Genomic DNA, 24,129 nt, shown 5'->3' on the forward strand with positions numbered 1-24,129 from the left:
AGGTGGGTTTCCCATCTCAGATCTCTTTCTTCAGGTTGAGCAGATGCCTGTAGTCAGTCTGCATTATACTCCCCCAATGAAATACACAGCACAGCTGGTGGTCTGCACAGTGAAAATAAGTGGCAGCATTGGAGACATGCAATCTGCATTCTCCTGAATGTGCCTGGGCTACTAATACTATAGCAAACTGGGCAAAGAGCAGATTAAATTGATCAAAAACAAACAACAAATCTTTATCCAATTTCCTTATCTCTATTAAAATGCAGTTTTAAAAAAAAAAGTCCCACCATTAAGGAAACACTGTTTGCAAGTCAGCACTGCTCACAGTAGCCTACTGTACAATTGCAACAACAGAAAGAGCTGCATATAAACAGGAAAAAGGTGCTATATGATAGTATGTATTATTGTAATGTCATACAGGAACAAATACTTTGCGTTGCCTTTTGGTTGATGGTTTACTATTTACGACGAGTGCCTCCATGGATGCTGCCATTGTTGTGTGACGTCAGACAACTGCTTCTCGTGAAGTTGTGGTGGATGGATTAGCTCCGAGTTCACAAGAAGTAATTTCGATTTTGAGTGACGTTCTATTGCACTTTCGGAGGAGGTCGGAAAAGCCGGACTTCCGAGTTGTCTGGAATGCAGCATTTGTATGTGAACCCAGGTTGTGTTTTTCAATACGTAGCCCAAGGGTAGCCTAAATGTTCAAAGTGTGATGTTAAAGTGACCAGACAACGTAACGTTACTTTATTGATAACATATATAAACATATTAAACCATACACTATGAAATACATGCTAGGCCTACGCATCTTCTATCAATGTAAAAACACATGGTCCTCTTGAATGACACAAATGGCACTGAAGACCTTTATCAGACCGAAAAACTGCCCATTATTTAGGTAGCTACATTGATTTCTATTAAACCAATTTTCAAGCGATACGGTCTTGGTTTTCCGTGCTCACTAGTCAGAATTTCTCGTAATTTTCTGCAGCATCCAGTTCGGCAACGGCTCTCTGGCAATAGTGGTGCCAAAGTAAAATTGATTGGTTTGGCAGGTGAAATCACGCCGAGGCCATGAGCGCTGAAATTGTGGAATTGTGGACACCTGGTTGCAGCGACCAACCTCCGTTGATCTAAAAAAAAACAAACAAACAAAAAAAAAAAACCAGTTTGGAAACAAATGGTTATGAGTCAAATGTATATTTTGTTCAAAATTATTTCACCGAGAATACAAAATGTGTGTGCAAGTTCTTTAGCCTAATGAATTCAGTTTGGTCTCAGGCTAACAAAATCTGCATACAGATGGATGCCTAATGGAAGTGTTTGGACAACATTAATGCAGGGCACAGATGATTTGTCGTTCCGCGATTTCAAGGGGTAAAACTATATCCATAACTTGCGATGTCTTCTGAAGGTACGAGAAAGGTCGTTTTCTTTTTATGCACTGTAAGCTTTACTCTTTGTGTTCTACGGACTTGTGGTTCTACAAAAGCAACAATACAACCCGTTTCGCATGGTTTTAACACGTACCCGCAAAGTGGGAACTTCAACGAAACTGCAACGGAAGGTGAGGACTCGGGCAAAGAGGTCCGCTTTAGATCGCTTGTGCTTGGACGCAATCTTCAAACAAAGTACAGACGTTATGGTGGAATTAAAGTAGACGGACTGCGAGGAAACAGTCTGCCTCCCCAGACTTCTTTACCGAACATTACCTATTCTGAATTGCTGAAATCCCAGAACAATTCAAACCGAATTAACGAACTCTCGGAATCATCCAAGCTCGCCAGCGAGAGCCGAGACTCTCAAAAAAACGATCGTGTCAGTAGAGTGGACTCTCAACCCAAATCTGACACACGGAGTCTTAATAGAGATGGAGAGAATTACCGCAATCTCTCACGAAATTCAAATTGGAACGATGACACTAGTGCCGTCAAGTCTAAAATGGAACCTCTGAACAATGACAGTGGATACCAGTCTGACACGTCAGGACAAGCAGGTGAAGCATTTATAAGGACTTGGGGACAATTTGGTTGAATCCTCTGTCCTTGTGGGGGGATATCTTGAGAAGAGTTGTGGTAAGTAGCGGTCACCAGGCTATATATTAACTTTTACAGGATTGATGGGCAACTTGTTGGCTTTAGCTGATAGCGGTGGACTACCCACGGTTAACATCCTTCAAGCAGCTGAGTCAAAGCCACTCATACTATGTGGGACTGACGCAATGACATTGGTGGCAAATAAAAACGAATATGACTATTTGAAAGTGGAAGGAGGTAAGTGTGACTTGGAGTTTTTAGAGTGGATTTTTGTTTTTGTTTTTTGTTCATATAACCTATACGTGGCTTAGATCTTTGAGCTGTACTTGAATTTATCTGGTGACATGCCATTCTCCCTCCCTCTCCTCAGTGAATGATGCGCCCCTTTACCTGTCCCAGCTGCCCTCTTCCTGTGGACACACTTTTGAAAGGATGTCACATCATATAGTCTTAAAGACACCCTATGATGGATGTTTCATCACAAGAAAGGTACTTGACCTCCTTATGTAATGATGTGTATACCTTCTACCATTAATTCGTATGCATCTCAATTGTTTCTTTTCTTTCTCAGGGTGATAAGTACATCATGCCATTGCTGTGGTGGGAGAGCCCTGTGAACATATCCTGTCCTGTCACAACTCCCTTTCCTCTTCCTCCTCTGCCTTTCCCCCCTCTTCACCTCTTTCACCCTCCTGCCATTTGCACCCCTTTTGGAATGAATATCAACATTGAAGGAGGACTGAATGCAGCCGCGAGGCTCAACGTTGAGTGTAAGTTGTCGTTTTTGTTATTTTTAATGATCTGACTTTGTGTTCTGCTGTGTGTATAAGATTTTGTTTGTGTGCTTCTTGTCACTCATGTTTCTCTGAGTAACTGTTGGTTTTTGTATATTTTCTTCCATCTTTCTATCCTCAACAGTGCAGGGCAAGAGGGTGCCTTTTTTATCGTCACAATGTGGCTACCATGTAATTGGTAACCCAGCACAACCGATCATACACGTTCCATATAGAGCATGTGGGATGAAAATGATGGTAAGCACAAAAGCACTTTCTTTCTCTCTCTGTACACTTAATGTTTTCCTGTGTAATATAATGATATCATAGTTTTTACTCAAGAGAAAGGGAGACTGGTGTATATGTGAAGGAAGTGTTATTAGCATGGCTTTTCAAAATTGAACCCTTTCCTCTTCAGAGCAACAGTGTCATTTTCATTTTGTACTTCCTTTCTCAGGCTGGAATGCAAGTCCTCTCCTTATTTTCTGGAAAGACTGAGAAGATCTTTACTTGTCATCTATACCCCACCTCCACTCCTTCATTCTATCATTCTGTTGTACCAATTCATGGCTATTCCAGCCCTCCTGTTGTTCACCAGGTTCCCCCTCTTAAAGTCCCCATCTATCCATCTGTACCTGACCCCTTCAACTATGAACAGAGCTTATATACTTATCCACAGGCAGTCCTGTCTGTTAAATCATGGCCTGCTCCCACTAAGCGTACTCCTGTCCCTCCTGGTTACCATCCGTATGGCTCTGTGAACCCCAACATTCACCTACATCCTTCTGCTGGTGGCTCTTCTCTTCCTGGTTTCATCCCTCCTTTTGATTCAGCCTTGCACATGCAACAAACAGCTTTTCCGGTTTGCACCCCTTCAGGGCCCATACCTTGCATTTTTCCTTTTCCGTTCCATCACCATCGTGACCCACTCTCTCCTCCTCCTAACCACCATCACAATCCATTCTCTCCTCCTCCTCCTCATCACCATCATGATCCATTCTCTCCTCCTCCTCCTCATCACCATCATGATCCATTCTCTCCTCCTCCTCCTCATTACCATCATGATCCATTCTCTTCTCCTCCTCCTCCTCATTACCATCATGATCCATTCTCTTCTCCTCCTCCTCATCACCATCATGATCCATTCTCTTCTCCTCCTCCTCATTACCATCATGATCCATTCTCTTCTCCTCCTCCTCCTCCTCATTACCATCATGATCCATTCTCTCCTCCTCCTCCTCATTACCATCATGATCCATTCACTTCTCCTCCTCCTCATCACCATCATGATCCATTCTCTCCTCCTCCTCCTCCTCATTACCATCATGATCTACTGTCTCCTCATCACCATCATGATCCACTGTCCCCTCTTCCTCCTCACCAGCATGACCCACTGTCTCCTCCTCCTCATCACCATCATGATCCATTCTCTTCTCCTCCTCCTCATCACCATCATGACCCACTGTCTCCTCCTCCTCCTCCTCATCTTCATTATGATCCATTCTCTCTTCCTCCTCGCCATCATGATCCACTGTCTCCTCCTCCTCTTCTCCGTTATGATCCATTCTCTCGTCCTCATCACCGTCATGATCCTCTCTCCCCCATTGTTACTACTTCCCCATTCCGTTTTCTTTCTTTTCCTACCTCCCCCACTCTATCACCACCTTTCCTAAGCTGCAACACAAGTCACATGAAAATCAGGCTATCTTCTGCTGTCCCGGGTACTGTTAAAATCAGAGGTATGTGTTTTTGAGATGTGGCAAAATCATGCTTTATTGTTTGAACAGTTGTGGGTATAGATGTCTTAAAGGTCACTGGACAATATCTTGTCATCAAAATGAATAAATACACATGCAAACGTTGTTGCAAACTTATGATGGATGGTAGATAATTCTATTTTGCCCAAACCCGACAATAAAAAGATGAAAAACTTCTTCTTTTTGAAAGACAATTTTTATGCTTCATTTAAAAAAAATTAAGGTTTGAAGCAGGATTTTTGCCCTCTCCTCTTCCACTGCAGGTCCCGATAATGCATGGTGGCCAATTACCAGTGTTACTGGCTGTTCTTTCAGCATAGAAGAAATGGGTGTTAAAGGAGTGAGCATTTTCTTGTCTCTTCGCCCCTGTCATGCATACACTGTGGTGAGTCTGCAGCTGTGGCAAATTGGATATGACTCAGCCCTTAGCCCAACTATATACAGTCGCTTTACCCCCTAACCTCCCTCCACAGAGTCCGACTAAGATAACCTTACCCATCAAGTTTGCTGATGCTGATTTGAGGCGACTTCGGATTTTGGAGTTGCAGTGCCCCTATTACTCGCCCACCTCCACCTTACCCACCACACACCCGGGCCAGACTCCTCAACTTAAGGTCTTCTGCTCTGACCATTCTATGAGTGTGGACCTGCCCTCAGGTCCCCAGTATGCCCTGATGCTTCAGGGTAAGTGCATCCGTATTCAACTCGCTGTAATGCCTGTGTGCTGTGTGGTTTGTCATGTTCAATTATAGGTGCACTGGGTACAGTGCTAACCTGTACAGAATAACATTTGTGCATTGATTAGAAATCGTATGGCCCCAGCAGAATGTGTACAGAGACTTCATGGGGCTCAAGGGTGATATGTTTCAAGTATAATTTGGTTCTTTATTTTGTTTCTGTCCACCACTCCCAATCCCCCACCCTCCCCTCGACATTGAAGGTACAGAGAGCGGACAGAGTAGTGGCCACAGGCATTGTGGATATACCATGAATGAGGGAGAGAACGGTAGAATCGTGCTGAGTGTCCCCTTCACTTCTTGTTACATGTCTGGGCAGGTGAGTGGTCATGGAGAGATGAGTGGTCAATACTTTTAGCAATAAACAAGCAGTAGTTCAATATCCTTTTTTTCCCCAACAGGGTAACAAGCGGAACATTTTCCTAAAGTATCAGACACTGAGTGGGCAAGAAGGAGAGGTTCCTTTATCATGTACAATTACTCCACCAATTAAAAAACAAGGTTTGTGGCCTGCTCTAAACTATTGAAACTGCCACAATAGCTGACAACTCTCCTGCAGCTTTCATTGTGGGTTGATTGTTCAATTATTTGGCACGTTTACCCAACCCAAAACAACTTTAACCAAGCTCCATGGACAACGAGCACACAAGTCGGCCATTTCTAGACATTTATCAAACCCCCTTTTTCACTCATCTTTTTCCAAGATTTCCATCCTCCTCTCTAAGCAGCATGTATGTGTTTGTAACTTTCAAGGGTGTGAGATCAGCGATGATCTGCGCCTCCTGTGTGGGCACGGCCCAGTTTCTCCTGCTGAATGTCAGACTCTGGGCTGCTGTTACTGCTCGCGTACTCATGCCTGCTACTACCCTCTGGACGGTGAGCGCCTCTGGATTCCTGGCATCGTTGTCATCACTACATGTTATCAGTCATCTCTGGGTTCCCAGAGGTGGAGTATGGGTGATATTGCATATGCAGAGCTTTGAACTAGTTACCTGGGCTTATTAATTATATTTGAGTGTGTAATAGTGCTAACAGACAGAAATGGTCTGAACATACGTGGGTATATTTTAGCCATAGGGTCATTCTGTGAAAAATGTCACTGTCACGTGGAAATTGTGGTTTGTGTCCATTACTTATTATTTAAGAGCCATATCTCCAGAATGTCAAATCCAATGAGGCTAATGTTTTGGATGTCCTTTATTGAAAATATAAAGAATATTTACACAAAGTTTGAGCATAATTGGAGTGGTCAACTCCCACACCTTTTGGTTGATGTTTCACAGAATGACCCCATATTGCATGGGAGAGTAAGCTAATGCTGTGATATCAAATGGCTGCTGGAGTAAATGTTACACCATCATGCTTGTCCTCCTGATCAGAGTGCACACCTGACCGTCACATGATCTTCATTGTGCCTGCCTCTCTCACGGACCCGCCCCTGTCCACCTCCTCGCTGTTCACGCCTGGCAAGAATACCTGCTTCCCCCAAAAGGTCACCTCCAGCTTTGCTCTGTTCAAGATCCCACTGGATGGTTGTGGGGTGCATAAATATGTGAGTCTCTCTTATTATAACCTCATTCCTTGAGCACTGCCTTATAGCTGCTGGCACTAATGACCTACCCCTGTGTGAACAGGAGGTCGGACACACTAAAATCTACATGGTGGAGATCCTCAATAGCCTCTATGCCATCAGCCTCAACTATGGTACCATCACCAGAGACTCTCCAGTCAGGTAAACAAGACTGTTATGTGTATCCATGAGCTTTAAATCTTAATCTCTGTGTGCTCTAAAGTGGATACCAGGGAACAACATGAAACCCAAAGGAACGGGAGGAATTTGTTCCTTTTTGTGTTCCTTTGAGGCACATTTACAAACAAATTCCGTTACAATGCCATTCCAGGCAGGGGGTGCTGTAGCCTGCATTCTTCACAGTGAGTCACAAGTTACATTTGCGATGCTCCAGTAAATCCATTGATGAAAATTCCCTGGCTGCTTGAAGAACACACACCCACAAATCGACTTCTCTTGTGTCCCCAATTTCTTTTGTGCTATTTTTAAATGCAATTTGTCTCATTTCAACCATGTTTTAGGAATAAAATTGGCATTGGGTGTTTGGTGTGGTTACAGTGGAATGATATATGACCTAATTGTATCATCTTGGGCCCCACGCATGAAGCATAAGATACAAAATGAACTTTGAATTTGGCTGTTTGGCCATACATTATAAAAGCAAATTATTTGCAGTTACCCAAGTCTTTCACATATATTACACTTTAGCTGCCAATAAGGTTGAAACCATTAATCATGGTTGTTAAATGGCTGTAAACAAAGAATTTTCAATTGTGAGTTTCTTGCTTGTGTCCCTCTGTCAGGCTGATAGTGGAGTGCAGGCACAGTCCTAGCGCTCATGTGAGTGTGGCCTACCTGGTGAAAACGCCCTCTCTAGGGCCCGCCATTCAGGCCCAGGGGGTGTTTGGCGTGCAGCTGAGGATTGCTAAAGGTACATTATTCCTGGAGGGGTAGTGGGGTGCACCTTTAATCTCCCTTTCTTAGTGCGGTGCAGGGAGATGCTGTGCTTACAAATCTCTGCCATCTGCCCTCCAGACGGGAGTTACACAGATTATTACCCCCAGTACCACCTTCCGCTCAGCCGTCTTCTTCAGCATCCGCTGTACTTGGAGGTGCGTCTGCTCAACCCCCCGGATGACAACACGGTGCTGCTGGTGCATTACTGCTTGGCCTACCCCCGCTCAGCACAGGCTGCTTGGGTGCTGAACTATGATGGGTGAGTTGGGTTTGTTTTCCCTTCGCAATGAATGAAACCCATTTCTCTGAATCCATGAGACCCCATGGGTGATGGGTAACTGGGTACTCAACTGTCCCCAGTTGTCCAGTGTTGATGCCATGTATTTCTAACCCCTTTCCTCCATTAGTTGCCCGAACCAACTGGACCCCACTGGTCACCTTCCCACCTCTTCCCCATCCCCACTGAGCCACACCAGGAGATTCACCATCAGAACATTCCAGTTTCTCTCTTCTGACTTGTCCTACTCAGATGAGGAGGTGAGTCCTATGCCTTTGAGTTGGTGTGGATTCAGTGACTGTAAGCCAAAGCTGCTAACTCTTTTTCCCCACTGCTTCCCACAGATCTACTTCATGTGTTCAACGGAGGTCTGTTCTCAATCTGATGGCCCCTGTGTTGAAGGCTGCTTTCATTGTAAGACCCATAGAAATGGCACTAAATGTGTAACAACGTTCAGCCTGCTGTGGTTTTCCCACTTTGACCCTTCAATTTCTGCATGGCATATGAGATCCCGTTGATTTGCTGCAAGAAGGTCCAAGGTCCTCAACCATGGAAACTAATCATAGCCTTATGTATTCTCCTCCTGGGGGTGATGTCAGGTTCTGTACCTGCTATAAAAGCACACTTATCACCCGCACAATTGGCACTGGCTTGTGGGGCAATTTTAGAGCATACATGCGTTCAAGTGGTGTCCATTAAAGGATGTAATTTTGTGCATTTCCTTCCAGTTCCCTCAGCTGGTAAATGAGAAAAGGACCATTCTCGCTGGAGATCCAGATGGTAAACATTACAGTCTAATGTTAAATCTTGGGAATCTTGGTGTTAAATCTTGGGAAGCAAAAAAGGTTGCACTTAAATTTTTCTCTGTCTCTCTTTCTTCTCCAGGCTCAAAAAGACTTACCAACAATAAAATTACTCAGAAATGACACCTTGGCTTGTGGTGTTTTCTTTGGTTTTCTGGAGAAACTGGAGGCCAGGGAAACACCTTGAACTCTTTGTCATGTTCCTCAAACCATTCCCGAACAATCTGTTCAGTGTGGCAGGGTGCATTGTCCTGCTGAAAGAGACCACTGCCATCGGGGAATACCGTTAACATGAAGGGGTGTACCTGGTTCACAACAATGTTTAGATAGGTGGTACGTGTCAAATTGACATCCACATGAATGCCCGGACCCAGGGTTTCCCAGCAGAACATCGCTCAGAGCATCACACTCCCGCCACCGGCTTGTCTTCTTCCCACAGTGCATCCTGGCGCCATCTCTTCCCCAGGTAAATAGTGAACACTATGCACATGATATAAAAGAAAATGGGACTCATTGAGCCAGGCAATCTTTCATTTTTCCAAGGTCCATTTCTGATGCCGACATGACATTGTCACCACTTTTGATGGCACTTTTGATTGCATAAGCATTATTACAATTTTCCACAAATTGTGCCACAGTAGCCTTTCTGTCGAATAGCCTCCAGCACCCAACACCCTGTTGGTGGTTGGTGGTTTGTCCCTCCTTGGACCACTGTCGGTAGGTAATCACCACTGCTGACCAGGAGTACCCCACAAGCCTCTGGTCATAACGATTTGGCCCTTGTTAATGTGGTTCAGGTCTTTATGCCTGCCCATTTGTCCTGCATCCAACACATCAACTATGACAACTGATGATTCGCTTAGCATCTAATATATCCCAGACCTTGTACTGTTCTTACAAGATAATCAACCTTATTCACTTTTTCTGTGAGTGCTCATAATGTTTTGCCTCAACGGTGTAGCTAGATACACTTTGATTCAGGTTATGTACCTCACGCAGTGATAGCAGTGTCCTACTTGGGATTCAGAGATGCAACCTTTAGGTTACAAAGCCAGTTCCTTTACTATTATACTACACTGCCAGTCAACTTAGTGTCCAGGGGTCCCAGTAACTGTGGTTAAAGTAGAAAAATCATTTTTTGGCCAGGCACACCAGTGGTTGGTTTAGTATTGGAAGGATGCTTATCCTGAAAAGGATGTTCTTCCTTATAATGAAGTATGGTGGTTGATTTTTGTTATACGGTTGTTTTTCATCTCCTAGGACCCTTGTTATTGTCAATTGTTGGGATTGAGCCTTTTAGATGTATCATATCACATTAACTGTTTCACTCTAAGTGGTTCTTAGTTTACCTTAATTTTGTATACACACGCACACACACCCACGCAGACAAGGAGACATGCAGGCACACCTAGATACACACGCACTCACTCTGCAATAGCCCTGCCACTGGTAGGGACAGTTGGTCACATAAAGGGTTCAAGTGGTGTTAATATTGTTGCTTGAGTAGGATATTACAGGAACCACAGATCAAAGGGGGTTCACACTAGCAGTGGGGATCCCCGGGATGTCTGGGTGCACTGTGATTCCTTCATGGTAATGTTTATTCGTGCCATTTGTCATATGTCACACTCCCCTAACAGGGCTACTTAAACTCTCACTTTAGGTTAACACGTTGAGATTCAGATGGAAGGCTTGTTGGACGCATTCATCGCGAATCTCCCTTTGCGCACTGTAAATAAAGCTTTTCAAGTGGACAGCAGTGTGTTACTTCACCGGTTCCAATGAGAATATTCCCAACACAATGGAATGATATAATCCAGCAAGAACAGACATAACGTGTTTAACGTGGCTGAAACGAATTTTTCCACAACACATTTTTCCAAAATTGACATACATTCAACAAATCAAAAATGTGGTTTGATTTGAAGAGAACTTTCAAGAAATGCAGAGCAAAAAACTGGATAGAATGATTCTATAGTGAGTAAAGATCAAAGATTCCCTCCCAATATGTTCACAAATCTCACAGAAGATATTGTTAGTTTTATCTTTGTAGTGGGAGGGTATACAACCTACTGAAAACATGAGTGTGTATCAACAACATCTGAAATAATACTTATCTTTGATCAAGGGTATGAATGGATTTTGAAAGATGCTCAATAAGCACATTCTGCCTTGGAAACACTACTGTTGGCTTTCACTTCTCATCATGAAAATAAAACTTCACTAAAACAATGAGCACGCTTTAAGCTTTATTTAACCGAAAGAAAATAAAAACAAGATAAAAAAAGAAATGCAACAAAGTAGTAAAAAGTAAAAACAAGTAATACCACATTCAGAAAATGTTTGCATCATCTACTCCCTTACACCTTGTTTAAAATACAGAATATACAGAAGAAAAGCTCCTGTATGAAAACACCTCCAACAAACAAGCAATGCAATCTTATAGTAGGGTGTCTCTCTCGTACCTGAGAACAGTGCTTGCCAACTCTTGATGATGTACCATGAGTAGACCAACTCAGTGCACCATGCCAATTTGGTTTATGTTTGATATGGTTCTGGGTGGCAGACCAGGCAGACGATTCAAATATGACAATTTGACACATCCATTCCAATTCCTAATTTTTTTTCGTTTCTCCTTTTCTTGGCCCTAGCTTCACGCAAGGAGAGGCTAGGACAAGATGAAAGAAAAAAGTAAAAGACGTGAATTAGGCAAATGGAATGTCCTTGCTCCTTCAAACGTCAGTTCAAAGCCACGTCAGTTGCAGATGTGGCCGATACATGGCAGATGCGGAGAGGTGGACTCAGGTCGATTATGTATACATCACGCTTTAGGAAAAAACAAGAGCTTGTGTTTCCTCACAAGAAAAAAAAAAGTTTGAGACTTAACTTTTACATATAGCTCTGAGAAGGACCACTTAACGTATTGAAATGTCCTTAAACATGACAAACCTTTATTGATTTCCGGGCCAGGAAGATAACAGTAAAAGATTAGAGGAGAAAAATAAGAGATTGGAATTAGCCCCATGCCTTGATTCCAAACCAGAAGTACACTAGCCACTTTTAAACATGAGTATAACGAATTGTGGTCTGGCACCAGTTCATGAATGTGTCACTGTCTTAAACTTGTTTTATTAAACCTGACTGGGATTTAGAACAAAAACTGATATTTAAATATCCTGTGGAATATTGAGAAAGCACTGAGATTTTAAGAGAAAGTATGTTTGTGCATGTGCAGCAATATTACTTGCTCCATTGGTTATAATTTACGCAATACTGTAATATAATGTAACAGTTTAAACATTTATTATTAAAATCAAGCTTAAAATGTAGCTGATTGAACAAAGCATTTATTTTCCATCTTTGTTGGTAGAATGTAAAGTTTAGAGAATATGGCATGCATGTGCCACTTCCACAGTTAACCCTGAGGGTTGCGAAGAAGATCCTGATGCTGGTTTTCTTGTTGGGAGCATGGAGTTATTTGTAGTAGTTGGGAGTCGCTTCATACTTTCTAACGTGTTTAATCAGAACTTTGCAGCACGCCATGGTAATGAACTGGAGAGAGAAAGGACTGGGGTTCACATTCAATCTACATTACAGTACATCTAAGCAAACAATGTCCACATTAAGATACCTGGCTTGCAAAACATTCTCTCAAATGCCATAAATACTTTACATGTTGCAGTCATATCACCTCTTCAACCTTTCAATATAATGTACAAATACCACTTGCTTATAATACTTTGCCAAGTTATACTTAAGAATGGAGAAAGCAGAGGAATTAAAAACGAAACGCAAGGAGTGGCCCAGTGAATGAATGAGTAATAATAACAGAATGAAGCTACACTTAAACAGAAACTCTGAGATCACGAACATATAAAAAGAAAGAAAGCTCAGAGAGTGAGAAACCAAAAGGAATTGGGTAGATGTATTACCCAGCTAACTCAGGAATCCTGTTTTGTGAGATACCCCTGGGTTGCTATATAGTGTCAGAGCAAGTCTGAGTCCAAAGATAGCCTTACCATCAGAGCTCCTATTCCAATAAACACCCCTAAAACCACTGGCGCTTTGGTCTTGAATACTTTTCCAATCATCTTTGGACAGCCCTGGGGGGAAAAATGAATTATAGGAATTATGTAGCCAGGCAAAACATGTACTTAATCCTGATTACTCAAACTAAAATAATCTAGACATATGGTGTGGCCATGTTAGCTCTGAAACACCCCTGGTTCCCCCAAGTTTCAAAGCTGAGTAAAAAGTATATAATAATATAAGTGGCTTCAAGATAACTTACTGATAGCACCTTGTACAGGCTCGGCACACATATAGACAACTACATATGCAGAAGATTTAGACTGAAGATACATACATTTTCTACACCATTAATGTAAATGGTAAATGGTTGGCTTTTATATAGCGCCTTTATCCAAAGCGCTGTACAATTGATGCTTCTCATTCACCCATTCATACACACACTCAGACACCAACGGTGATTGGCTGCCATGCAAGGCACCGACCAGCTCGTCAGGAGCATTTAGGGGTTAGGTGTCTTGCTCAGGGACACTTCGACACAGCCCGGGCGAGGGATCGAACCGGCAACCCTCCAACTGCCAGACGACTGCTCTTACTGCCTGAGCCATGTCGCCCCTCTGTATGTATATTGTATATTGTATATTGTATGTATAATGTATATTGCTTAAGATCTGATTAATGATGAGGGCTATCTATTGCCAGAGCCAATGGTACACAGGACACAATGAAGACAGAATCAACTGTGTGGCTGCTACAGAGTTAAATACACTTTTATTTTCTGCCATAGACCACTCCATTTTTTATTACTTCAAAGATTAATTTAATCTGACTAATGTTATCTTCCAATGCCCTTTTCAGAGCATCCAAAGTGTAATATAATATTCTGGAATCTGTGTTCAAAGTCTAACTGACAGGGAATAGTAAAAGCAAATCAAATCTAGAAATGGGGAGAGGATTTCTCACAGCCCTGTGACACGCGACAGACATACGTGCTCTTTATTTTTTGTACTGTACCATGTTGATCTCATACACGGTTATCAAAATGTCATCTGAAGACCTGAACAGAAAGACAGATAAGGAAACAGACTCACGGGCATTGTGAGGGATTCTTTGATGCCTCTGGTGCTGGGACATGTTTCTCGCACAAAGGGCTCCAAAACTCCCCCAATACCGCAGCACTTAAACTGTTAGAAAAGAAGACAGAGCTGTGGCATTCAAGCCAGCACAAAGACAGGCGGATCCTGGATAACTTGTTTGGCTAAAGAACCGGCCCTTTGTAGTGAAGAACCCCATGGTGCGTAATCAAATCCTTACTGTGCCAGTGCAGACTAGGGTCAGGAGACATGCTGTGCGATGAATCATTTTTCCATAAAACTGCCCAGTGAGGGACAGCTTCAGGCAGCAGGGTAACCCAGGCACAACAGCGCCTCCTCTGTTTGAGTGGGCACATATCTGCCTCCAGGGCAGAAAAAAACAGTTGGACTGTTGGGCCCAAGGAGTGTATGGCCTAGTGTAACCCCTCCTGAATTGAGTGTGGGAGCTTCAGCAACAATGCATGCCTACAATTACAATTAACTGTCCCAAAATATAAGAGTACGTAACCTTTAGTAACTTGGAACCAAGGTTTTCAGTTAACAGTGTGGCTCTAAATTAGTGAATCTGAATTTGTCTGTGTATCACATATGGTCTATACATTCATCTCCTGTTTTTTTTCCTAATTAGTTTGAAAACATAAACATAAAAAAGTATACAGAATGAACAAAGAACATTCTTACTGACCACATATTTACATAATTTACATTTACATAATTCCTTAAACTAATTGTATGTCATTCCACTGAACTGCATCAGGCTAACCACCTACACACAGTTTCGAAACCAAATCCACTACCTACAGCTGACAATCACACGTCAGGGTGTTTAACCCGGTTCAACAAAGCTATCATGTGTAAAAGTGCAGTGAAGCGGGCCAGACTGCATATAGTTTGTGGAGATGTTGCCTTGCTTTCTAGGCTGTTAGACAGCATTAGATACAGTCCCCTCCAAACATATTGGAACAGCAAGGCCAATTCCTTTGTTTTTGCAATACACTGAATACATGTGGGGTTGAGATAAAAAGATGAACAAGAGACAAGAGTTCAGAATTTCAGCTTTTATTTCCTGGTATTTACACCTAGATGTGTTAAACTACTTCGAACATAGTGTATCAGACTACCCAATTTTTAGGTGAAATTATTGGAATAGAGAGTATCTAAATAAATCAAAATAAATAGCACATACTACTTGGTAGCATATCCCTTGCTTGCAAAAACTGCATCAAGCCTGCAACCCATTGACATCACCAAACTGGTGCATTCTTCTTTTGTCATGCTTTTCCAGGCTTTTACTGCAGCCTCTTTCAGTTGTTGTTTGTTTCAGGGATGTTTTCCCTTCAATCTCCTCTTCAGGAGGTGAAATGCATGCTCAATTGGGTTAGGGTCTGGTGATGGACTTGGACAGTCTAAAACCTTCCATGAATGAATTCCTCTGTTGTCCTGGCAGTGTGTTTTGGGTCATTGTCTTGCTGCATGAAGTTCCTCCCAATTAGTTTGGACGCATTTCTCCGTAAGTTGGCAGACAGAATGTTTTTGTTGACTTCTGAATTCATCCTGCTGCGACTATCATGAATTTCATCATCAATAAAGACTAGTGAACCCATTCCATGACACTTCCTCCACCGTACTTCACAGCTGAGCTTGTATGTTTTGGATCATGAGCCGATCCCTTCTTTCTCCATACTTTGGCCTTTCCATCACTTTAATGGAGGTTAATCTTGGTCTCATCAGTCCATAAAACTTTGTTCCAGAACTTTTGTGGCTCATCTTTCTACTTCTTTGCCAATTTTAATCTCACCTTCCAATTCTTACTACTGATGATTGTTTTTTTGAATATATTTTTTGGGGGTTTTCTTCACAGCTCTCACAATGTTTCTGTCATCAACTACTGTTTTTTTTACTTGGTCGACCTGTTCGATGTCTGTTGCTCAGTACATCAGCGGGTTCTTTCTTTTTCAGGACATTCCAAGTTGTTGTACAAGCTATCCCCAATGCTTGTGCAATGGCTCTGATGGATTCCACCTCTTTTCTAAGCGTCAAAAAGGACAGCTCTCTGGTCTTCATGTTGGTTTATCATTCCTAACACAAATGCAGTCTTCACAGGCAATACCAGAGGTTAAAAACCAAGAGTGGACATTCAGAACTATTAGCTATATTACTATATACCACGTATTACTATATACCAATCAATCCCACAGGACACATCTGGGCAACAAGAAACACCTGTCAGTCACACGACAACGACCCAAAGCACATGGCAAAAACTACAGAGGAATGCCTTCAAAACAGGAAGGTCAGTCTTCTGGAAGAGCACAGCCATTGAAAATCTGTGCTGTGACCTGAACATTGCTGTCGACTGACACGCTCAGACTGCTTGGCAGACTTGGAGCAAATTTGCATGGAGAAAAAGGGCAATAACTCCAAAATCTCAGTGTGCAAAAAGCAGGCAGACATACCCAGGAAAACCCAGAGCTGTAATTGCTGCCAAACGCCTATCTACAAAGTATTGACTCCAGGAGCGTGAATGCTTTTGTAAATGAGAAATGTACGAATTGCGCCATTCCGCTTTTGAAAACAATGTCGTTATGCCTCCTAACTGGATTGGAATTATTGCATCGAAGAAAGGGCAAAAAGAATATGAAGTATTAAAAATCTAACAGGACCAAAGTGGAAACTTTCCCGTGGTGAACACAATGTGAGGGCAACATGTAGTTCTACTGCATGCCCCGTGTGGGTCGACAGGTTGGGTCAGTGATGGTGGGGTCACGCTGTGCCAGCCCTGGGGCAGTGGACACACAGATGGGCAAAAGGGAGCAGGCAATGAGGTATGTTACACATCACGCTACCCCGTCTCCTCCAGCCAACCGCGGAGGCCCACTGGCATTAATAACTCATAGCAGACGCCATCACGCAGGTATCATACGTGGAGTAAGCCATGAGAGAGGATCCGCAGTGCCTGACTGATGAAGGGACACATCAATCAAGGCTAAAAAGAATGAGAGCGTGTGTAACTCATGCATCTTTCATGCGCTGGAATGTGTTTTCCAAAGTTTAGTCCTGTGCTCCAGAGACACGAGTATACAGAGTTCCCCCTGTGTTTCAGGTAAAGCAGGCCGTGTGTGTGTGTGTGTGTGTGTGTGCTAGCTGGTGAATGCATGTGTGTGTGTGTGATTGTTGAGGCAGAGGAGACGGTATGAGTATGGCATTGACTTCTGATCCCCCCTGAAGCACAGAAGCACACAAGAAGCCAGAATGTTCCACTACTTTTGCTCACCTAAAAATTGGGTGGCCTGATAAAGTACCAGGAAATAAGCTGAAATTCAGATCTGTCATCTCATGTACATCTTTTGACCTCAAACTCAATTGTCTTCAGTGAATACAAAACAATGGAATTGACCTGGCTGTTCTGAGTAGTGAGTAGCAGCTCTACAGACTGCTATTTTGTAATGAGAGACGTCAGAGGAGAAAGGCCAGACTGGTCAAAGCTCACAGAAAGGTGACAGTAACGCAAATAACCACACATTACAGCAGTGGTATGAAGAAGAGCTCTGAATACACAATGCATCACAACTAAGTGGATAGGCTACAGCAGTAGAAGTCTAAAGAATAAGTCTAATAAATACCTAATGAAGTGCTCAGTGAGTGTAATGTAGGGTGTTGTGCAGTTGTGTAGGCTGGACATTTACCGCATTGTGGAAGATTCCCAGTGTGACGGACAGGCCAGCATCCTCTTTGTTGATGTATTTTGCATACACAGTCATATAAAAGGAAGATGCCTCATCGCCAAACTGCACAGAAACACACAGCATGTACCCAACAACATTATTTTTAACTATATTTCTGGTCTCTGCAAAATGCATAACATTGTATGTGTATGTGTGAAATCACTTCATGCCTTATAATAGAAAATGAGTGTAAATAGCAAAATATGGCAAAGGCTCATTCAACTTCCTCCATTACACGACGGAACCTGAGAGTGAAGGGGCAGTCATGTGAGTAACCACATCCTTTTCTGTCTGCTCAAACCAGCAGAACAGCCAAAGTCTGGCACATGAGGGCAAATTCACGAGACCTCAATACAACGATATGCTGCATGAGTGTTCCTTTACTCTCACAGACCTCTTTGCCGTAAAAATAGGCCAGGATTCCAGCGACGATCACTGCAATAGCCAGGAGGCCCACAGTGTAGTAAAACTGTGGATGAAAGAGGAGCACCCAGTCAACTCAGCTGTCTGAGCAGAATATCAACCAGGGTCCTTTGAGGGCACACAGCTACACAAGGCAGCTGTAGTTCAGATATGAACACTTCCAAGAAAGAGCACATAGAAACACTGGATGACCCATCAGCACAGAGTCATGATATAGGACAGGAATCTGGGCTTGCCACAATACAAGGCAGGAAAAAATCCATTAAGTTAAGGAAATCAAACTCCAGTTCTGGGAGGCCACATTTTTGCTAAAAGGTTTGCTAAAAGGTCTGCAGACTTGGTTTCTAGTGCCAAAATTGACTGCTTAGTAAAAGGAAAGCAAAAAACCGACAGATGCTTCTGCCACCCAGGACTGCGTTTGAGATCCCTGCTTTTTAGTCAAAACAGAATGAGTCAGCCTGAGAAACCTGGCAAGGACAACAGGAAAATTTCAGTTGAGGTGCCTCACCCAAATATTAACCAAGCCCAAATCCAGCTTAGCTATCAGGCAGGAGGAGTGGTATGGCTGCTGGCATTACGCAGCACATAATGCCTGTCAATACAGAACGTTGCACTTCTGATTGTACAGGGCATGTAGAGCTGATTTAATTAATCTCAAATCAAGTCATGACCTGACACGTCAATCTGGCCCAGGCCTAAATATTTCTTCGTTTTTGTTTTGATGCAAGAATCCTTTAGAAACCAATCCCTGCAGAGGTCCAACCACGATATTTGATTTTTTTTTTAAGTAGATCATTATATTTGTTCTTACCACTCTCAGAGCAGTCTTGTTCTCATTGCAGGCTCCATAGTCCCCAAATGCAGAAATGATCAGCATCACTACTCCAATCAAAATCAACACTGTCACCCCTACGTAAGGACAGAAAGATGGTCAAAATGAGAGTGCAGCATGGCTCTCTAAGCACATTCTCTTAATTGTTATAATAAAAGCAATTATTTCTGCACTGACTGCGATGATATACATATAAGCTGTTTAGCGTTTATATGTAGAGAGAGAGAGAGAGAGAGAGAGAGACGGAAATGCTGGAAAGATAATGCCCAGCATATACAGTATCTACCGATGACAAATTGTTTTGTGTTGAGTTCAATGTCGAACAATCCTCCAGTACTGGAGCTGAATCTCAGCCACAAACCCAGTCCCAACATTGCTATCCCCAGCAGCTGAAAGAAAGTGGGAGAGGGTGACATAGGCATATGTCAGAGAACACATACAATCCTATTGCGATCCTTGTGGTGCTATAGGTATAGTATGTCAAAGTATACATATATTCCAATAAACCAATAAATCCAATAAATCTCCATGGGGTTTACAATAATTCAATCATGCTACTTTTGAAGTTTCAATAAAATTCAATCCAATGTTGGCACAAGTTTTAAATGAAACAAGCTAAAATATGCTAAATAAATACATACACTGTGAAAAAGTATTTGTCCCCTTCCTGATTTCCTCTATCATTGCATATTTTTCACACTGACTGGATTCAGATATTTAGACAAAATGTAATATTAGACAAAGGGAACCTGAGTAAACACAAAACACATTTTGAAATGATTGTTTCATTGATTTAATTAAATCGCTTATCAAACATCCATAATTGCAAATTAAAAATCGGTAATTGCCCCCTTAAATGTAATAACTGGTTTCACCACCATTAACAGCAATAATTGCAACCAAAAACTTCCTATAATTTGATAACAGTGTTTCACATCACTGTGGGGTAATTGTAACCCACTCTTCTGCTTTAATAAAGACACATTGAGAGGTTTTTGAGCCTGGACTGCTCTTTTCAGGTCCAGCCACAGCATCTCTATTCCAGTCAAGTCAGGACTCAAACAGACCACTCCAAAACGGTCATTTTGATTCAATTAGATGTGGACTTGTGTTCTGGATTATTGTCTTGTTACATAAGAATTATGCTGATGACCATACATTCTCCTTAACAATGTACTGGTACAGATGTCCTGACATAATGGGACCCGTATCATTCAAAAAGTTCCACTTCATCTGTCCATAGAACATTATCCCAAATGGCTAGGGGATCATCCAGGCGCTTTTTTGCAAGTGAGATGAGCATTGATGTTTCTCTTGCTACTCTCTCATGAATCCCTTCTTTGCCCAGTTGAGGCTAGAGAGGCCTGCAGGTCTTTGGATCTTCTTCTGGGATCCTCCGCAGTGATGTAAAAGACTAATATCAAATTATAGGAAGTACTAGATGGCAGCTAAACGGGGGAATTTTTCACAGGGGTGATTTGGGTGTTTCATAACTTTTTTCATGAAATAAATTAAATAGTAATTTAAAAAATGTGTTTTGTGTTTACACAGGTTCCCTTATTCTAATATTACATTTTGTCTAATGTTTTGAAACCATTCAGTGTGAAAAATACAAAATAATAGAGGAAATCAGGAATAACATAAATAGGCTATACAGTATATACCATAATAATAATAATAATAATAATAATAATAATAATTACCCCAAACAGGATGTTGAAAATTATGAGGACACATTTGCACAGCTGACCACACCCGCTGACGGCCATTTCTTTATTTTTTATGAACTTCTTCTTCCTCCTGCAGTTTGTGTTTTTTTCTGAAATTAGTAGGAAACACAGTATTACCAGTGTACCAGAGGAAAGAAGAGTGGTGCAATGAGGATTTTTAAAATTTAGTGACACGCCGGGATGCACGGGAGAGCACGCGAGAATTCAAGCAGGTTGCAAGTCAGTTGAAAAAATATATATATGCGATGATATTATACCACCATTAAATATGTGCAATAGAAGGCAGAAAAGATTAGGAAGAGCAGCCGGCCTACAATTTTTATCGCTGCGTCGCCACCACTTATCCTAGGCATACACCGACTCGCAAATCGCCATAACTGCAACAAATCAGTAAACTTTGGTAGCTACCGTGGTTATAGAAGAGAAGACTGGATCGACAAAAAAGACGAAACTGAAGAACAACATTCCACTCACCATAAGGTATAGGCGGAGCTAAAGTAAAACGAGGTAAAACTTTTAGAAACCACTGTCGCTGTTGTATTTCATTTTGGGAGGACACAATTGCTGTAAAATAGCTCAGTAAAGTGTACATATGTTGTACACTTTACTGAGTTGAACGCAAAGGCAAACATACCGTTTAGATGGACGCTGTTACTCCAGTACTTTTGCGCTTTTACCTTTCCATAAAGAAAAGAGTAGGCGTGGGCTTATGGCTACGCAACAGCGCATGTTTTCGACAGTGGAAGGCGCATGTATTTGAACGGGCGTAATAATAACCTCATAAAACACGCTAATCCTTTTTAGTCTCTGGTCTTAATCCCAGATGCTTTGTCGTCTAATACACTTCTATTATGTGACAAAATGAAAATAGGCTAGGTAAACTTTTTTTTCCGGTCGAGGGCTAGATGAAAGAGTAATACTTTTACGAATAATACGTTTTTGCAGTCTTATGCATCTAAATCCTTGTGTATCAATAAATGGTTTATTTGCTGCACTATTTTTCCTGCCACATGAATTGAGTGGAACTGGAACTGGTAATTATGAGAGAAAAACCCCCCAACTATATATATACAGTACTGTGCAAAGGTTTTTGGCAGGTGTGAAACAATGCTGTAGAATGCTTTCAAAAATATGAATGTTAATATATATTTTTTAAATCAATTAACAAAATGCAAAGTGAGTGAAGAGAAGAAAAATCTAAATCAAATCAATATTTGGTGTGACCACCCTTTGCCTTCAAACCAGCATAAATTCTTCTAGGTACATTTGCACAAAGTCAGGGATATAGTCATATAGTCAGGTGTGTGATTAACCAAACAGGAGGTAATTATCATCAATTGAATGTGTAGTTTGAAACACAATCATTAACTGAAACAGAAACAGCTGTGTAGGAGGGTTAAAACTGGGTGAGGAACAGCCCAACTGCTTCCAAGGTGAGGTTGCTGAAGACAGTTTAATGTCAGAAGTCATACACCATGGCAAGACTGAGCACAGCAATAAGACACAAGGTAGTTATACTGCATCAGCAAGGTCTCTCCCAGGCAGAAATTTCAAGGCAGACAGGGGTTTCCAGATGTGCTATCCAAGCTTTGTTGAAGAAGCACAAAGAAATGGTCAACGTTGAGGACCGTAGACACAGTGGTCGGCCAAGAAAACTTAGTGCAGCAGATGAAAGACTTGGTTCCCTTCACAATCGGAAGATGCCCAGCAGTGCCATCAGCTGAGATTGGCAGAAACCAGTGGGACCCAGGTACACCCATCTACTGTGCGGAAAAGTCTGGTCAGAAGTGGTCTTCATTGAAGATTGAAGAGGGTAGTTTGTTCGCCGAAGGGCTGGAGAGCGGTACAAAAATGAGTGTCTGCAGGCAACAGTGAAGCATGGTAAATGGCAGGCATTTATATAGCGCCTTTATCCAAAGCGCTGTACAATTGATGCTTCTCCATTCACCCATTCATACACTCACACACTCACACACCGACAGTGATTGGCTGCCATGCAAGGCCCCGACCAGCTCGTCAGGAGCATTTTGGGGTTAGGTGTCTTGCTCAAGGACACTTCGACACAGCCCAGGCGGGGGATCGAACCGGCAACCCTCCGACTGCCAGACAACTGCTCTTACTGCCTGAGCCATGTCGCCCCATGGGGGAGGTGCCTTGCCAGTTTGGGGCTATATTTCTGTAAATGGAGTTGGGGATTTGCTCAGAATGAATGGTCAGGCAGATACTTATTCATCATGCAATGCCATCAGGGAGGCATCTGGTTGGCCCCAAATTTATTCTGCAGCAGGACAATGACCCCAAACATACAGCAAATGTCATTAAGAACTATCTTCAGCATAAAGAAGAACAAGGATGCCTGGAAGTGATGGTATGGCCCCCACAGAGCCCTGATCTCAACATCATCGAGTCTGTCTGGGATTACATGAAGAGACAGAAGCATTTGAGGTGCCTAAATTCACAGAAGAACTGTGGCTAGTTCGCCAAGATGTTTGGAGCAAGCTACCTGCCAAGTTCCTTCAAAATCTCTGTGCAAGTATACCTAGAAGAATTGATGCTGTTTTGAAGGCAAAGGGTGGTCACACCAAATATTGATTTGATTTAGATTTTTCTTCTGTTCATTCACTTCTTCTGTTCATGCATTTTGTGAATTGATAAAAATAAACTATTAACATTTCTATTTTTGAAAGCATTCTTATTTTACAGCATTTTTTCCACACCTGCCTAAAACTTTTGCACAGTACTGTATTTTCTGATTTCTATATATATACGCCTTCCTCCTCCAATCCATATCTATTACAGTATGAACACTGTAGCAGTTCCTCAATTCCCACCCCGCCCCAACCCTGAAGCTGTCCAACTCCCATGCAAAATCTTCTCAGTCTGAGGGCAACAATGGTATGAGGAATCCAGTCAAGTGAGATTCTGTGTATTCATATTATTATATTTCAGGTCTGGCAATGGATACAGCCCAGAACAATACATGAGTAAAAAAAGCCAGTGAAAAGGGGGGATATCCTAACAGTAGACATGGGAGAAGAGAGGGGTGAGGTCTACCTCTTTGCCTGTTCTTCATTTCCAAGGATAGACGTTGCATGTTAATAAACCCAATACTGGAATGTAGTAATAAGATTAGGCTACTGCAAGACTGAAACTTACCTATTTGGGAGCCAGGGAGATGAAGGGGAGACCACATTTTGAAAGTTAATGAATGAATGATGAGGTCAGCATGTGGGAGGGATGAAGAGAGGTGAGACTAATGTGGTAAGGGCCACACCATGGCTAGAATTATAATTAAATTATTATTATTATTATTATTATTATTATTATTATTATTAGAAGGAGCAAATGGGCCTGGGAGGGTGACAGCAGCAGGGAGAGGGGAG

The 24,129-nt window shown here is 42.2% G+C and overlaps 2 protein-coding genes across 3 annotated transcripts; one reads left to right on the forward strand and one right to left on the reverse strand.

Moving 5' to 3' along the window:
• The first annotated feature begins 1,054 nt into the window (after positions 1–1,054).
• Positions 1,055–9,038, forward strand: LOC133114545 (uncharacterized). The gene is made up of 19 exons (XM_061224040.1): positions 1,055–1,999; positions 2,118–2,276; positions 2,410–2,528; positions 2,611–2,809; positions 2,958–3,070; positions 3,270–4,551; positions 4,833–4,954; positions 5,043–5,253; positions 5,510–5,625; positions 5,708–5,807; positions 6,060–6,182; positions 6,686–6,858; positions 6,941–7,038; positions 7,680–7,807; positions 7,912–8,092; positions 8,241–8,370; positions 8,455–8,524; positions 8,839–8,890; positions 8,996–9,038. The coding sequence occupies exons 1-18, from the start codon at positions 1,405–1,407 to the stop codon at positions 8,856–8,858; spliced, it is 3,939 nt and encodes a 1,312-aa protein (XP_061080024.1). The 5' UTR covers positions 1,055–1,404; the 3' UTR covers positions 8,859–8,890; positions 8,996–9,038.
• Positions 9,039–11,149: 2,111 nt separating this feature from the next.
• Positions 11,150–21,484, reverse strand: zgc:65811 (uncharacterized protein LOC393524 homolog). 2 transcript variants are annotated; one of them, XM_061231866.1, is made up of 9 exons: positions 21,381–21,484; positions 20,720–20,835; positions 19,303–19,405; positions 18,996–19,093; positions 18,156–18,230; positions 17,723–17,824; positions 14,034–14,126; positions 12,933–13,016; positions 11,150–12,465 (listed from the first exon to the last, which is right to left on the reverse strand). In XM_061231866.1, the coding sequence occupies exons 2-9, from the start codon at positions 20,783–20,785 to the stop codon at positions 12,388–12,390; spliced, it is 699 nt and encodes a 232-aa protein (XP_061087850.1). In that variant the 5' UTR covers positions 20,786–20,835; positions 21,381–21,484; the 3' UTR covers positions 11,150–12,387. The 2 variants fall into 2 exon arrangements, with proteins under 2 accessions (XP_061087850.1, XP_061087851.1); XM_061231867.1 differs by lacking the exon at positions 21,381–21,484 and adding an exon at positions 21,155–21,185.
• Between the last annotated feature and the right edge of the window lie 2,645 nt (positions 21,485–24,129).

This window comes from Conger conger, chromosome 2, assembly GCF_963514075.1.
Source record: "Conger conger chromosome 2, fConCon1.1, whole genome shotgun sequence".
Taxonomy (NCBI): Eukaryota; Metazoa; Chordata; class Actinopteri; order Anguilliformes; family Congridae; genus Conger; species Conger conger.

Coding starts and splice junctions, on each gene's coding strand:
- LOC133114545 (XM_061224040.1), top strand. CDS start 1,405: ATGTCTTCTGAAGGTACGAGAAAGGTCGTTTTCTTTTTATGCACTGTA. Junction 2,810..2,957: donor CGCGAGGCTCAACGTTGAGT/GTAAGTTGTCGT, acceptor TATCCTCAACAG/TGCAGGGCAAGAGGGTGCCT. Junction 3,071..3,269: donor CATGTGGGATGAAAATGATG/GTAAGCACAAAA, acceptor TTCCTTTCTCAG/GCTGGAATGCAAGTCCTCTC.
- zgc:65811 (XM_061231866.1), bottom strand. CDS start 20,785: ATGGCCGTCAGCGGGTGTGGTCAGCTGTGCAAATGTGTCCTCATAATT. Junction 19,406..20,719: donor TTTTCAACATCCTGTTTGGG/GTAATTATTATT, acceptor ACTTTCTTTCAG/CTGCTGGGGATAGCAATGTT. Junction 12,466..12,932: donor TTGGAATAGGAGCTCTGATG/GTAAGGCTATCT, acceptor TTCTCTCTCCAG/TTCATTACCATGGCGTGCTG.